We start from the raw sequence: 16240 nt of genomic DNA, 5'->3' as shown, positions 1-16240 counted from the left end.
GAGCGAAACTGATTTTTTTTTTGTCCTGAAGAAAATATTAAAATTAAATTAAAATGAATTGTATTCTTCTATAAAATAAGAAAGGACTTTGTTTCAGAATAGGAATTCATCTAAAAATTCGCTATAATATTTTTATTTTTTTAAATGTTATATATTTTTATTGAAAAATTCTATAAAATAAGAAAGGACTTTGTTTCATAATAGGAATTAATCTAAAAATGTACTATAATATATATATTTTATTTTTTTTAATTTACTATATTTTTATGTATTTTTCTTGAAATGTATTAACATATTAATTAAAAATGATATAAAAATTAAATAAAGATTAGGTGAAATTATGGTTGGGGATGCGTCCGGAATGGGCAGATATGACGGAGCGTGTGGTTTGTAACGTGAGTCGTTTCTACGGACACAAGGAGTAAATATACCCCATCGAGTGATATCGTCATGGGAACAGCTCTCTAGGATCCGGCTCCCCGTCTTCACTCGTATCCTTAACGTTATATCGTCTTGTAAACCGGCCAAGTTACTTAGTAACTGTACCCCCTGCACCCCCCCCCAAGGGGACTTCGATGGACCTTTGAGGACAGCAGATCCTACAGAGTTGTCCTGCGTCGGCGGGCAATTGGAGTTTAGGAGAGCAAAGTCTGGTAGGTCATTTTAACAAAGACACCCCAGCCAAAAATATCGATCGTCTGAAAAAAAGACAATCAGTGCGAGTTATAGAGAGGAAGTTCCATTTGCCCTCGATGATAATATATCCGACCGACCCCCCCCCATCAATTCCAGCGTGTTATAATTAGCTCTTGGTCCCAAGCTTCAAGAAACCAGAGATGAGCAGAGCAGATTTTCACGTCTCTCGCGTAAACAAGCAGGTATCCGGCGGTCCGCGGCGGCCCTCTCGCTTCCTGGAGAAGAGATCGAGCGCTTGCCCTTCTCCCGGCGAGAAAGGGTTAATAGACACGGAGCGGCGGTCAGCGTAGACAGGGTGGGATTTGTAGAAAAGGCTATCTACGTTTTTGGGTGGATGGGCGTAGCGTAAGACGTTCCCCAAGTGGGGCCAACAGCTCGATTTTGGAGAATTCAAAATTTAAGAAAAATTAGAATTTTGAAATTTTTTGTTTTTTTTTTAAGGAACGGTAAATTTAAGGAGGGTAAGTGAAGGCAATTTACTTAAAAAAAACGATTTGATCGTCCAGACTCGGGGGATTAAGCGGGTTTGGAGTTTGACCTTAATGGTCCTTAATTTTTTTCCAGCCTCCAGATACACAATTTATTGTTTTTTGGTGTTTTAGGATAATAGCTGTTTTTGGTCTGTTCTGTGTTTGTTGCTTATTGTTACATTTTACAAATGTTATCTTCTCACCATTTTTGGTGAGTCTATGGTTTCTGGATGTCACAAGCCACCTCTTTGACCCTTCGACCCTCTCCTGAAGCAGTCCTTCTATGGGATTAAGACCGAGGCATTCTCTTGTTGGTTGGAACTCATGAATATACATTGTATCGAGCTAAGCGAGACAAGGTTATGGAATTCATCTTTTGGAGATAATCAAGTGGTTTATTAAAAACATCCTCAAAATGGACTAAAGAGAAAAAAGTTCCAACATTTCTTCTTTTTTAAGATTCCGCCGCTCCTTAGTGTTGGTTTTTGGGTTACGATCCAAGTTTTTGGATACTATAAACGTTCTCATTCCTTTCTCTTCTAGACTCTACTTAGGACACGTCTCATCATCCATCATCGAAGTCTCTTAAGGAACCGGTTCCAGGTCACTAGATCAGCATGTTGGTGAAGGAATACCGGATCTGCATGCCCCTGACCACAGAGGAGGTAAGCGTCATGCGCGGACACAGCTGCCTATGGGCGCTCTAATCAGATTAATTATCGAGGCGATATGGGGTCCTGTATTAATGAGGCATCTGATGAGTGTGTAGCTGGTCATACCTTGGGCTTTGGCTCGTCATTAGTGCTGATGATAGATAGAAGCCCGATCGGTTTGGCCCTTGGGGGCCAGGTTGAGTTTTGGAAACAGGCTGAGTCGGTCATTTTTTCTCCCAAAAGTGGAAAGGCTTATCCGTGTTTGGGGCAGAAACACTTCTTTACCCCATGGCTGTTGCCCAACATCTTGGGTATCAGGTCCATTGGAGTCCCCATTGTAAAGTTGCTTCAAACTGCCCCCGGGGTATCTTTAATGTCACTCGGGACCGGGGCAAACCCCATGCTAGAGGGGGTTTTGGACAACGGCTTCCTTTGCGGAAAAACAGCCATTGTTGAAAAATCTATTTTCTGCCTCCCAAAAAAACCCCAAAAGCCCAAAATATTGAAATCCTGAAGTTTCATCCAATTTTTTTGTTACGAAGCCCGTTTGGCATTACTGCGGTTCCGCCGCAAACGCCGCATTTACTGAGATCAAAGCAGAACGATCTCTCCTGGCAACTGCAGAAAACACACATTTTTTTTCCTTTTCACACCCAGCGTATCGCTACGCACCGATCGCCGCGCTCACAGCTCCATCTTCTCGTTAAAGAAAACGAGATATTTTTAGAAAAGCTCGGCTTCGGAGGAGATTGAGTTGTTTGTGTAGTTGCAGCTCGGGGAGGAAAAAAACAAAGACAATTTTGTCTTGTCGTTTGGATGAGACTGCCGTTAGGGCGCCAAAAAAACCTTGTGAGACATCTATAGGGGAGACGGTCTGCGTCTGCGAGGGGACAGGACACATTATTCAGTAAAATGAAGCCATTTTACTGTACTGAGTGGGAGGTAGATAAGTGGAACAGCCTCCCAGCAGAGGTGGAAGAGGCTACTACAGTGAGGAAATTTAAGTTTGCACCTGAAGATGTACATCTCAAACTATGAGTTATGGAGGGCTAACTGTAAAGCGGAAAGGACCGAGTTGCTAACCTTGGCCAATTGTAACTGCGGACATTTTTAAAGACCCCTGTAAAAAGTTTCTTATTAAGTATTTGTTACCGTTCGTTATAAGGCAATGTTACTGTGCGTCCCCAGCTATGATGGGGTTAATCTTTTATGTTGGAGGGGGTATTAAGGTTGGTGACAGAATGACAAGTCTCCCCGTTTCCCTTAGTAACACTGACACATCAGCAACGTTTAAGTGCAAATTACCATTAACAGGTAACTTCTGGGGCAGGTGGGGGGGGTGCGTTAACCTTTCAGGTACCAGAAGTATTGCTTCAGTCACACCCAATTTAAGGGTTAATGGTAGCGAGTATGGTTTTAATGAGTAGAGTCCTTTTATCCAGAGACATGAAAGAAAGACACATCAAGCTGTTATAATGTTACAATAAATGTTACTTTCCGATAAAATCGTTCTATGGAGTCATGAATCGGGTTATGCTCGCTGCCCCTCCCCCCTGGTGGTGGGTGGTGGGGGGTATTAAGCTGGAAACCTGTCTATACTCATCAGCATCACAATGATACAACTTGGCCCGTGGGGGCATCAGAGCACGAAGATTACGAGCTCCCCTCCACCCGGCCCTTTTCTATCTTTCCCACCTGCTGATGGTGGGTTGGGGTTTGGGGGTCTCCTTCTTATTGATCAGTTTAGGGAGACCTGATGTTCTTCTTGACCAAATAGTTCGTTGGCCGGGTTGTCCAAGAAGGAGAAGGGATATAAAGTGTAAGAAATGGAGACAGAACGGTCTATAAAATGACGAGGAATCTCACAGCTTTTGTGCATTTTCCGCTTGGGTTCTTGGACTTTCCCATCCAGTCGATGACTCTCCGTTCCCATCTTATGGTTTCCCGAGCGTCTGTGTGACGCTCAAACCCTTCCTCTCTCACGTCTTCCCGACATCATTCCGGTGCCGTCCCCGCGGGGTCAGGCTGGGGCTTTTAAAGACGACCTGATACATTTATTAAAGGCAAGGTCAGCTGTGAAACCTCGACGTCCATTGTCATCTCAGGCATCACCCACTTATTCCACCTCTGAAGGAAGCATTGATGCGGCAAATCCAGAATCGAGTTCTGCAGGTCACAGCGGTCCCTAAAAACAAAATTCCTGTCAACCGGCCGATAGGGAGACTCTACCATCATCACCATCACACTTCTAAAGAGGTCACGCTGGGTTCTTCAACTAGCGCTTTCATCTTTCATCAGTGAGTCTGAGGGTTCCGTGTCTTCTGTTCTATCGCCCGGATGAACCTGGAAGCCGGTGAGACCAAAGCGGACCCTCTATAGCATGTAAGGTTTTTGGGACTAAAGCCCTAGGCGACGTAGGCTACTGCCACAAAATGCCACCCGTGTCCTCCATTACCGTGAATGTAAGTGAGGGTTCATGGACATTATTTGGCATCCTTTCTGGAAAGCTCATAGAAAGCTGAAAGGTCATCACCCAAAAGACGGCGTTAGATTGCGAGTGCTTTTAACACCGCCGCGCGGGGGGGGGGGGGGCAGCTGGCAGGTCCCGAGCCGCTCCGCTCAAGGTGTTAATGGGATAATGTATCGAATTCGGGAATGAATAATAACTTTATTTAAGTATTTTATTCTCCAGGGGCTGGAAAGCTCTTCGCGAGTCGAAAATAAGACACTATATTTAAAGCGATGAAAGGAGGCGCCTCGTAGAATATAAAGAGGGCCGGCTAACGGCAAATGCGGACTCGCTCGACACCCGTGGCTGACGGGTTATTTCTGGCTTTTGGTGCACCCACCACAATAAATGCTAAAATGAGGAATTAAAAATAACCGTATCTCGCGGCGTCCATTCACCCTTTCAGTGCCCCCCCCCAATAGCTACCCCTTATCACCCTCCCAGGCTCTCCCTTGGGTATTAAGGATTGTTTTCTGGCCCTGTGGCCCAGTGTGCTTTAAACGCCTGGGGCAGTTTTTGGACCCCGTCCAGCTGTGATTGCTGTACAGTCCCTTGAGTCTCGGCGTGTTCTGATCTGGTCTGATTTGGACCGACGATTCGGACCATGATCTTAAAGGGCTGGACACCTGGCCGGCCATCGGCGTCCCCTGCACTGCTGTATCCGGCCGACATCCACGTCATCAGGCGGCCTCTGACCTTAAAGTGCCAGGACAGTCCGGCCCATGTGACCAACGTCACTCCACAGCTCCATTCTGCAGCAGCACCGCTTAGTAAACGCTGCCCAATCCCAGCAACGTTCTCCGAGATGGAACCCGGCTTCATAATTATTAATGATGATCATCAAAATTAAATAAGCGCAGGCCTTCTGCCATCAGACAGCTTCCTGGGCAAGGCCACTAATAGCCAAACGCGACGTCGGATCGAAGCCTAATGTCGTGGCACAGGAAGGGAGTCATTTGCCGGCCCTCGCGTTGGAGAATCTGGACAGACAGAATCTAAAGCGGCACCAGCTGCTCCGACAAGACATTAAATCAGAGATGGAGAGCGGGGGAGAGGGGCAGGGTCACCATGGTGGACTTTTCCATTTCGAGAACGAATAGAGAGAATTTGGGACAAATTTAAAAAAATATATATATTTTCAAGAACTTTTGGGAAACAAACATCTTCTCTGGGAGCTGAGAAACAATTCTTTAATCATGTTAATCGTTACCTCAATTGTTGCCTGTTCTCATGTGATACAAGATGATGGGCAGGGATTGGCTGAAAGCCATTGTTGCCATAGCAGAAGGTTAATGCTGTGCCCCCATCCGGCCCCCGTCTAGTCGCCGTCTCTGTAAAGACTCAAACCTTAATCAGTCGTTGGTCTCGTCTTAGATTCAGGAGCCGTATGTCTATCCCATGCGTGTTTAATCCCCTCACTGTATTACCCTCTACCAACTCTGCTGGGAGGCTGCACCACTTATTTACCACCCTCTGGGTAAAGTAAAACTTTTTTACATTCCATTGCCAACCTTCCATTGCTTAGTAAATCTCTGCACATATAAACGTATGGAGGGAGATCAAATATAGACAAAGGAGAAGGAAAAAGACAGCGAGATATCTTTTTAAAGAAACGGTAAATAAGACAGAGACGTTTATGTGGTTGCCATAGAAACACTTTGATGGCAGATAAAAAAAAAAAAATGTTCGTCCCATCTCATCGGTCCATCTGCTTCAAAAATATCATGTGCTTTATGATCGTCGCATTTATTTCCAAACGGCCCTAAGCTCTGTTGTTATTATTATTTTTCTTACTTGCTTTGTTTTTGGCAATTCCACCAGAAGGCTGATCCATGCGCAAACCACCTTTTTTGTGAAAAAAGTGCAGAATTGTTATAGAAGTAGGATGTCCTTTCTTTTTTTTTTTTTTTTTTTTAAATGAATGCAATCAGGAGAAAAGAAGACATGGGAAGGGTGGTTAGAACTTGTATTAGAGAGTAGGGGGTGAATCTGCAAACTCTTAACCCTTAACTTTAATAGCTCATCCTAAAGAGTCTATTGCAGAGACTCGCTAATGGCAGCAGCCGAATGGTCCTAATAACGGTCTCTATGGAAACACTGACTGGTCAGGAGGTAAAGATATTCTGAACGAAGCCACCTGTATTCAAGCAGGGATTTCAGCTGTGGTATAGCAGAGAGACAAGCACTGATCTGGATGCTCTGAGAATGTGAAGGAGTTGGCTCCAGACTGTGTGACCCGAAAATCTGCCCCTTCACCCCGAGACTGGGGTAAAAACCCTGAGAATCTGCCCCTTCACCCCGAGACCCCGGAGACCGGGTGAACCCCCACAGTTTATGCCTATGAGGTCCAAACTGGTTCCAGATTCATTTTTTTCCATGCATTCGGTAGAAGTTAGTCAGCCTCACATCACGAGAATTCAGAAAGATATCATGAATATAAAAAAGGGGTTTTTTTTCACTTTTTTGAGTATCCACTAGAGATTTTTTTTTTTTACACTAAAAGTCACGCATTTCCTGCGCCTTTTACTGCCCATAAACACTAACCTGGCCGCAGAGCAGGCGATATGATGAGGGGCGCTCCGCCAGCCAGCGGGTTAACGCGCCTTTATCTTCACAACCACACGAGACAGGAAGTAGACCCGCAGCTGACTTCCTGTCCCTGCCGTCGCCTTGGAAACAACCGGCGTCACGGAATCTTCCATATTGAACCATAAACCACAACCCGATCTAGGGGGGCCCATCTAACCCCCTCGAGACCCTGCAAAATATTAACCCTTAACGAGATGCACATTAGCCCCAAGACCGGGGTAAAAACCCTGAGAATCTGCCCATTCGCCTTCAGACCCTGATATTGGGGTAATGTTATGGTTGACACAATTAAGTGTCAAGGTTTCCATGATGGCCGCTATTAGCAATTGGGTAACACATTTGGCGAGTCACTACATAGAAGCTTCATGACGGGCTATTAAAGGGTTAATATTCCAAAAGTCTCAGGGGCCGCGGATTTAGAAAGTTCCCGGGTGTGACTGTCGGCCATGTTTGATTCAGTGTAGCTATGGCAACTGGGCCCCCCCCCGAAATTGGGTAGGGCACGGTGCCCCACTCTTCTCTGTGGTCTGAGGCCAGTGGGGAAGAGGGGTCAACTGGGGGAGAACCAAACACCCTAAATCTTCATTCATAAGGGGGATGGCTGCCGGCGGCTCTACTAAAGTAGTGCCTGGAATTCTGTGTATCCCTGCCCAAAAATGAGACACCTGTCTCATCGGTTTCATTGAGACACCTGTGCTCAAGCAGGGATTCCAAAATGTGTGGCTTGTTGTTCTGCCCCCCTGTGTTAGAGTATAACCAGAATACACCGTCTTTAATGAAGGCATCAGAAGACGCGGAGGCGGAATGCATTGGTCACCCCTCATAAAGGGTTAAATGTAATTAAACGTCGCTTATATTTCGGGCCATAATCCTCCGCAGGGTAAACGAGCGGATTCGCCGCGCTGCCGTTAATTTGCTGTAACGCGATCACATGATCGGAATCTCATCTGATGGCGTGAAACATTTTACTTGTTATTTTATTCTTTTGCCGTTTTAACCCTTTCAGGCGCCGGAGGGGAGGAGCCGCGCCCCACCCCCCCTCCAAAGCTTTGCCACCGGCGGTTAAGCGGTTAACCTTTTGTCATTCAGCGAGATTATTGGGAGGCGAGGTCACGATTTTCCCCGGGGTAATTAAGGAAATGTTAATGACATCGGGCTCCGCAGAGCGGTTATGATGCGATTTCGTGGTCGGCCTCAAAATGAAAAATTCGGTATTTTTTTTTAATTTATGCGTCCGATCCAGCGATCTGCGTCTCCGCGGCAGGACATGTTTTATTCCGAATTCATCCAAGTTTAAAATTCCCCATACATATGTATCATCTCAAATATTCGGCCGACGGAACTTCACACAATGGAAATATTTTGTGCCGAATGGAGAGCTAGAGGGGCGTATTATCCCGAAGAGCTTACAGTCTAACCAAAGTCTCTGCTGAGATGGGGGAGTCAACAACCCCTATGATGCTCAGTCCAGCCCCTCTGGCCCTTTCACAGTAACCTTTACCACATTACATAGAAACATAGACTCCGCTGGCAGATCGGCCCCATCCGGCCCCCGTCTAGTCGCCCGTTTCTCCTGCTGTAAAGACTCAAACCTTAATCAGTCGTTGGTCTCGTCTTAGATTCAGGAGCCGTATGTCTATCCCATGTGTGTGTTTACATCCCCATGAAATACGGGCGACTAGACGGGGGCCGAATGGGGTCGATCTGCCAGAAAAATTCTATGTAGACCCCCATATCAGTATTCGCAGACCGTGGCCCGTGCATGCGCAGCTCCCAGTAGTAGGACCTAGGTGAGGTCAATCAGAGGTCATTCCGGACTGCTGGGGTCAATTCTTCGACCTTAAATACTTTGTTACTATGTTGAACGAGATGCTCTTTAAAGGTTCTGGTCGATAGAACGTTAGCGTCACTTTAGTCCCTCGCTGGTTTTTTTTTTACACCCTCGGACCAAAACTAAATGCCCCCGGGGGCCGCCTGACTTCCCCCCGGAGCTCCTCTCTCCGTTCCCTTCGCGTCACTTTGTGACACTTATTGACTGGTGAAAGCCACCGCTGACGCCATCCTTCCATCCCGCGCGTGAGGGACTCATCCCACATCTCAGGGACCATCAGACATGGAAAGCGAGAAATCGACGCAGCGCCGGGCCCTGGGGGCCACGCTCCGGGGACCCGGCCGGAAGTCACCGCGCGTTCGGGGAGGGGCCGCGGAACGATGACTAACAGAGCTTCCATTTAACTAAAGAACAATAAGAGCTCAGAGGGACGTTTCCATCAACAATCATTCATCAGCCTTCACGTCACTTAGTAAATCACCCGCAACGTGAGATGATATTCCGGCAGCAAGATAAAAAATAATTGCCCCCGGGGGCAAACGCGATGCTCTTCTCACTCCCAAAATATGGAGAATTGCTGATTATTTTTAGATTATTTATAAAATGCCAGCGTACCGAGCAGGCGCGGCGTGACTAATGCCATCCGCCGCTCCGTCTCTAAGGGTTTTTGGCCTCCGATGTGCGGTTTTTTTTGTATTTTTTTTCTGTGATTTTTGAGGATTTTCATGAGAAACGAAGCTCACTCATTAACCCCTAAGGCTTCCGACCTCATTGTACCTGGTTTCAACTCTCATCACCATCAGCATAATTAATCTAAAGGTTGTTGGATGCATGTTTAAAATTCCTCACTGTATTAGCCTCTACTACTTCTGCTGGGAGGTTGTTCCACTTATCTACCACCCTCTCAGTTAAGAAAAAGCTTCCTTCAATTCCATCTCAGCCTCTGAGCGTTTCCTGGTATGACAACTCCCATGAGGCTCAGGCAGCAAAATAAAAAGCATGGACTGGGTGGGATCCTGAGAGCTGCAGTCCTACAACATCCAAAGATGTTTACTTACTGACGCCTTCCAACTGGGTGGCCATAGAGGCAGCAATGGCAGGGGGTGATGAGAGTTGTAGTCCCACAGCAGAGAGAAGAAGGAAAGTGTCGTAAGGGAGGTATATCAAGAAATAGAGCATGGAGGGTACCGCGGTGATGGTGTCGCCATGGTAACGGTAGGTGATGGACGCTTTTCCCCGCTCTGTCGCTACAAACGATCCGAACGCTAATTGTGTGAGCTGCAGGTAACCGCGAAGCCTCCAGCTCGTTACTCCGGAGTGGGGGACGGTGACCGGGTCACCATTCACGCAGGCACCACGTCACCGGGCGGCAAGACGGGGATCGTTAACCCTCTCCACCTCCCATCAGCAGCACAGCTCCGTGCTACCGACAACCACCAACACCCAAGGGTTAACATCCACCTAAAAGAGGCTGGGAGCGATGGGGTTTTTATTCCAACACATGCTTGAGCTCCACAAGTCTGGCGGAAAGGGCTCACAATCAAACAGGAGCAAACTGGGGCAACTGTGGGGTAAATGTGGGGCAGTTACCGTGGAAACCAGAGGAAGGCCGGTGCTAATCGCTGGATCCCAAGGAATCTGAGATGGGTGGCAGCCCGTGGCAGAGTCAGCATTACCTGAATATCTGATTCATTTCCTGCCCTGAAGTTCTCTCACTTCACGCACGTTTTTATTTATTCCTCCCCATAACAGTACAGGATTGGCCAGCTGTACACCATCAGCAAGCACAGCCACCAGGAGAGCGACCGCGGGGAGGGAGTGGAGGTCATGGAGAACCGAGCGCACCACGACCCCATCCACGGCGACGGCCAGTACACGGAGAAGCGGGTGCACCTCTCCAGGTAGGCGGAACCACGTCCTGCCAAAGGCCCGACAGGGGCAATTTTATCATAGGGGGCGTGGTTAGAGGTGTGAATGGGGCGGGGCCTTATCAAGGCTTTTTATGTGACCTTGTAACCTCTTAATAGCTTCTTTTTGGTAGATAGGTAACGCGTTTAGAAGAGCAATACACGCATACTGACCATACCCCCCAACTGTCATGGTTTTCATGGGACTGTCACTCTGTCCCGGGTAGCTGGATCATGAGCAAGTTGGGGGGATCCTCTAATCTCCGCTGACTGTCCCAGGGATCTGTAAAATCAACAGACCCATCATAACTCCCATGTGACCACCTGACAGCGCTTTCTATTTGGGGAAGGCAAACCCATGGCTCCACCCACTTATGAGGGCCAATGAGCATCCAGACAAAAGAAAACATGAAAAATACCCCCGCGTTTCTCCCGCTGTAACGACTCAAACCTTAATCAGTCGTTGGTCTCGTCTTAGATTCAGGAGCCGTATGTCTAACCCATGCGTGTTTAATCCCCTCACTGTATTACCCTTTACCGCTTCTGCTGGGAGGCTGCTCCACTTATCTACCAACCTCTCAGTGAAGTAAAACTAGATATTATATAACGCCTCGCATTATCTAAAAGGTTGACAAGCAATTCTGTAATTTTACGCCAATTACATTCCGAGTGAACATTCTAATCCTCTCCTCCAGCACCCACGGGGTTAGGTTTCCATTTATATTTCCAAGTAAAAAAAACCCATAAGATCGATAAAAAATGATTTAAAGAAAAATTCCCCCCATCTGCTAAAAATAGAAACAAATATTCCTCGGCCCCCTGCCCCCCCCAGGGTGATACATCTCGTTAATATATTGATCTATACAGGATAGAGGTCAGACAAGCATTAACCCCCCCCATATATCCCTGCCCCCACGGACCGCGCGTGCCAGGGGAGATTAATATCCAGGTATCGCACACATAGGGGGAGGCGTAGGGGGGAGGGGGGGGTCGCTGACAACGTACAGAAGCTATTTATAGCTCCTTCCATCTCACACGACCGGCTCTCTGTCTATTAATAGTAACAGTAAGTGGGTCCCTGCTGACAGCCCATCCTGCGCATGAAATGCATCGGCCCCTCGCTCGGTGTCAGCACCCAGGGGCCCGGCGGGAGCAGAGCCGCCGCAGATTTATTAGAGGAACACGAAGAGGACGGAAGTCATCAATAAAACCGAAATAAAAAAATGACACAAATACCGGCATCTGTTCTGTATATATATATGTATATAATATATATAATATAGATATAGTATATACATAAATATATATACACACACTATATATATTTATATATATATACACACACCCCAGAATCTGTTCTGTAGATATATATATATATATATAATATATATAATATAGATACAGTATATACATAAATATACACACACATATATATATGCACTATATATATATACTGCGCTCTCCTTTACATATCCCCGTCTCTCTATTGATCGGTAGCCGAATGGCTTATTGATTGGCGCCGAGGCGCTTAACACAGCTCAGAGATCAAATCCGTTTCTTACCTTACCAATAATATATATATATATTTATTTTTTTAACCACATGTGTGCTCTGCTGTAATGATGACTATTCGTTATAATTAGCCAATCAGAGAACACACACATTTTCGGGGGTATGAAGATATAATAAGTGCTCTTTATTTTATAAAATGTTATTTTTGAGGGAGAATTTTTTTTTTTTAGAAATGATTCTATAATTAATTTTTTTATTAAAAATAAATTGTTTTCTAATTGCAACTAAAATATACATATATTATTTGGTGAGCATTTTTGTGGTTTTCCAGGTTTTTCTGTGGGGGGTATTGTTATAAACTCTCTAGTGAAATACATTTTTTAGTGTTAAATTAGACACTTTCACCCTGAGTTCTGGCTTTCTGTAGTGTGAAGAGTTAATGGCGCTTGTGATAAAGCCTTCTGTAAACAGGTCGCACTCCCCTCTTTCGCTGAGTCCGGTGGGACTCGCCCCAGAGAGCACTGAAAACCCCCCAGGCAGTCCAGTTACCTGCACTCTGCAGTATAATAGTGCAGGCGGAATGGCTTGAAAGGGTTAATCTGAGATCTTCTAATCTGCCTCTCTCTCCTAGCAAACTACCCAGCTGGGCGCGCGCTGTGGTCCCTCGTATATTCTACGTGTGCGAGAAGGCATGGAATTACTACCCCTACACCGTCACAGGTACCCCTACCCCACCTCGGACTGAGTAACCCTATACAACCCTATACCTTACTGAGTAACCCTATACAGAGACAGACAACCCTATACCTCACGGGTTACCCTATACTGTGCCAGGTACCCTATATACCTTACTGAGTTACCCTATACAGAGACAGACAACCCTATACCTCACGGGTTAACCTATACTGTGCCAGGTACCCTATATACCTTACTGAGTTACCCTATACAGTGACAAACATATACATTACGGGGTTACCCTATATACTGTGCCAGGTACCCTATATATCCTACTGAGTTACCCTATACAGTGACAAATGTATACCTCACGGGTTACCCTATTCTGTGCCAGGTACCCTATAGCTTACTCAGTAACCCTATACAGAGACAGACAACCCTATACCTCACGGGTTACCCCTATACTGTGCCAGGTGCCCGATACCTTACAGATATGACCTATACAGTGACAAACGTATACCTTAGTTGTTTGCTCTATACAGCGGAGAGTCTTTTACATTATTACTTTTCTCACCCCTTTTTTCTTTTTCCTCCCCATTCTCTCTCCCCGTGTCGTCTCGCCCGCTCTGCTGGGGATTGCCCCCCATGGCTGCAGAATACACAGTAAGTCTGCCGTTACCCGCATTGTGTTATTAGATGGGGACCCCAGGTGCGCCCCCATGCGTAATATTCACCAGCAGCCAGGCGTGTAATAAGTCAAAAACTATAATAACCGGTAACATTTGCCCCGAGCTCTATGCTGCACCCTGGTGGGCTTCCTTCTTCCGCGCCCCGGCTCATGTTCCGGGGGTATTAATAGGTTTGTGTTTTCCTCTTCAGTGTTCTTTCCTTCCAAAATTTTCCATCCACATCGAGACAAAATATTCAGACGACTGTGGGGACAACGACAGCGTAAGTGGGCTTATTTTTAGTCTCGGAGAGCCAAATGTGATACATGATATATATATATATACACAGTGTATATATATATATGTGGCTCTGATGACCTTTATTTCCTATTGTTACTATACCCCCCCCCTTCAGATATTTAAGACAGACTCCAAAGAAGACGATCCGCACGAGGTTTCATTTCTGGACATCGCGTTCGATGAGATCCCAGACAGATATTACAAGAGCATGGAGGTGAGAAGTCCTAAACATTCCAAAGTCCCTCCCTCCATAGACTTTCATTAGTCGGAGAGTCCGGCTGGGCGATTAAGACTGAGCCATTCTATTATTCCCCACAGGCAGTATGATGAAGAATGATGTGTCACAAAACCTTCTCTTAGTTTTTTTTTTTCTCCCCATCCTAGGACCTCCGGCACTTTGCCTCCAGTAAAACAGGACGAGGCCCCCTGCAGGAGGGCTGGAGGTGTCACACGCGGCCGGTTATGTGCTCCTATAAACTGGTCAATGTCAAGTTCGAAGTTTGGGGTCTTCAGACACGAGTGGAGCATTTTGTACACAAGGTGAGATTAATGTCCTCTCTTCAATGGGCTGAGTGGTTGTGGACATCAAGGTGTGTCCAGTGAGGAGAAATCTTAGAACAAGAGGCCAAGGTGGTAGATAAGTGGAACAGCCTCCCAGCAGAAGCGGTAGAGGCTAATGATTAAGGTTGGAGTCTTTACAGTAGGAGAAACGGGTATTTTTCTTTCTTTCCTTCTGTCCGTCTTCAGGTCATCCGCGACTTGCTTCTCGTTGGGCACCGCCAGGCCTTCGCGTGGGTGGACGAGTGGTACGGTAAGTCACGATAACACCTTCGTTACTCTTGAGGAAGGACCCGGGGAGATGGGATTTAAAGTCCCGTGGAACCCGGGACAGCTGGTTTGTATTCCTGACTCTTTTGTTTCACGGTCGCAGGAATGACGATGGCCGAGGTGCGGGAATACGAAAAGGAAACGCAGGCGGCCACCAACAAGAAGATCGGACCAGTAACTCCCACCATCACCATCAGCGCGGACGTGCAATGCCCGGCCATCCGCAGCGCTCCCGCCACCCCTATCACCGGCGAGCCGCCAGAATTCCTCACCCTTCCCAAAGACAGACCGCGCAAGACGTCGGCCCCCGACACCCTCACCCTCCCGGAACTGAGAGAGAGAGCCAACGGCCCCTCCAATCCCCCCCCTCCATCCAACGCAGACAGCTGAAAGCGAGATACAATGTAACCGCCGTGGCTCCCACCCAGACGCCAAAAGGAAGCGGAACCCCGAAAGTCAAAACCTACAAAAAACTTTATCGACACTGACAAGGCCCGAAGCCTTGGAACGCTCTTTCACCTCTCTCGGGTTGGCCTCTTTCGCATGCGTTGACGGGCAGCTGCGGACACGTCGCCGTTTGACACGAGGGACCGCGTTCCTAATGTAGCAGACCACGGAATAAGGTCGTTAATGAATCGCTGCCCGCAAGTCATGTGATCACGCGGAACGCGGCGGGTCATCCATACAGAAGGACCTAAAACGAGCTGGCGTGAAATGTGAATAATTCTTAGAATTCCGCTTCGATCCATGATCGGAATCTTCCTGGAACTTTCACGAAAGCATTTAAATTCCATAGGGGTCGTTATCCTCAACGTTCAGACCACGTGGCATTTACATTGTATCACTGGAGGAACCGTTACTTGTTACCATATTCCCCCCTCCCCCCATTAAGCCAACGTTTCCACCCTCACCGGGGTCTTCATCAGATCACTGATATTCAAATACGAATCGCAAGCATGATTACGTATACCGAGATCTTCTCGATCATCCTTAATCAGTGGAATTAAAAGTTTAGGAACTTTGAGGGGGGGAGGGGTCATTAATAATCATACAACTATTTATGAGGCTAAAAAAAGCGTATATTGGAGCCTCTACTATAGCACTTTCCTTGGAGATTTATGAATCTTTAATAAGCCATATGAGTGAATTATCTATTTTTCCCCCCTGATTATCGTTTTACCGCGCGGACCAATAAACGATGCATTCGCTGAATCCTTACTTTAGCTACGTGGAGATGCTCCTTAAAGGCGAGCAAAGACTTTCAGCCAATCAGAGTTCTCTCCTTCTGTCACATGATAACGGGCTAGGAAAAAAAAGTCAGAAATTGATATAGCGTATTCTGTCGAGTCCGGATATTCCAATGATGTCCCGACTGCTGAAATTGGTGGAACCGCAACTTTAACAGAGGGACGATACTCATTACACTGATACATCGTAACACAACTACCAGAAAAGATGGCTGCCCCCGCTGAACTTATTTCTTCTGATTTTATTTGTATATATAGAAACCCAGAACCCGCTGGCAGATCGGCCCCCCAACGGCCCCCGTCGAGTCACTCGTTATCTCCCGCTGTAAAGACTCAAACCTTAATCAGTCGTTGG

The 16240-nt window shown here is 46.7% G+C and overlaps 1 protein-coding gene across 1 annotated transcript; it reads left to right on the top strand.

Moving 5' to 3' along the window:
• The first annotated feature begins 1783 nt into the window (after positions 1-1783).
• LOC149285729 (cytoplasmic phosphatidylinositol transfer protein 1-like) lies at positions 1784-15028 on the top strand. Its single transcript, XM_089494820.1, has 9 exons — positions 1784-1831; positions 10501-10649; positions 12799-12887; positions 13498-13505; positions 13722-13793; positions 13926-14024; positions 14195-14350; positions 14558-14621; positions 14742-15028. Exons 1-9 carry the CDS (start codon positions 1784-1786, stop codon positions 15026-15028), a joined length of 972 nt encoding a protein of 323 aa, XP_089350946.1.
• The last annotated feature ends 1212 nt before the right edge of the window (positions 15029-16240 follow it).

Source organism: Sceloporus occidentalis, unplaced genomic scaffold (genome assembly GCF_023333645.1).
Source record: "Sceloporus occidentalis isolate IW3139 unplaced genomic scaffold, rSceOcc1.0.p SCAF_76, whole genome shotgun sequence".
NCBI lineage: Eukaryota > Metazoa > Chordata > Lepidosauria > Squamata > Phrynosomatidae > Sceloporus > Sceloporus occidentalis.
The sequence above is the reverse complement of the archived record's forward strand: the minus strand, read 5'-3'. Positions and strand labels throughout refer to the sequence as shown.

Bases quoted from the DNA above. Each gene is read 5' to 3' on its own strand.
- LOC149285729 (XM_089494820.1), top strand. From the start codon at position 1,784: ATGTTGGTGAAGGAATACCGGATCTGCATGCCCCTGACCACAGAGGAG. The intron at 13,794-13,925 runs GTAAGTGGGCTT...CCCCCCCTTCAG, and splicing joins ACTGTGGGGACAACGACAGC to ATATTTAAGACAGACTCCAA. The intron at 14,622-14,741 runs GTAAGTCACGAT...TCACGGTCGCAG, and splicing joins GTGGGTGGACGAGTGGTACG to GAATGACGATGGCCGAGGTG.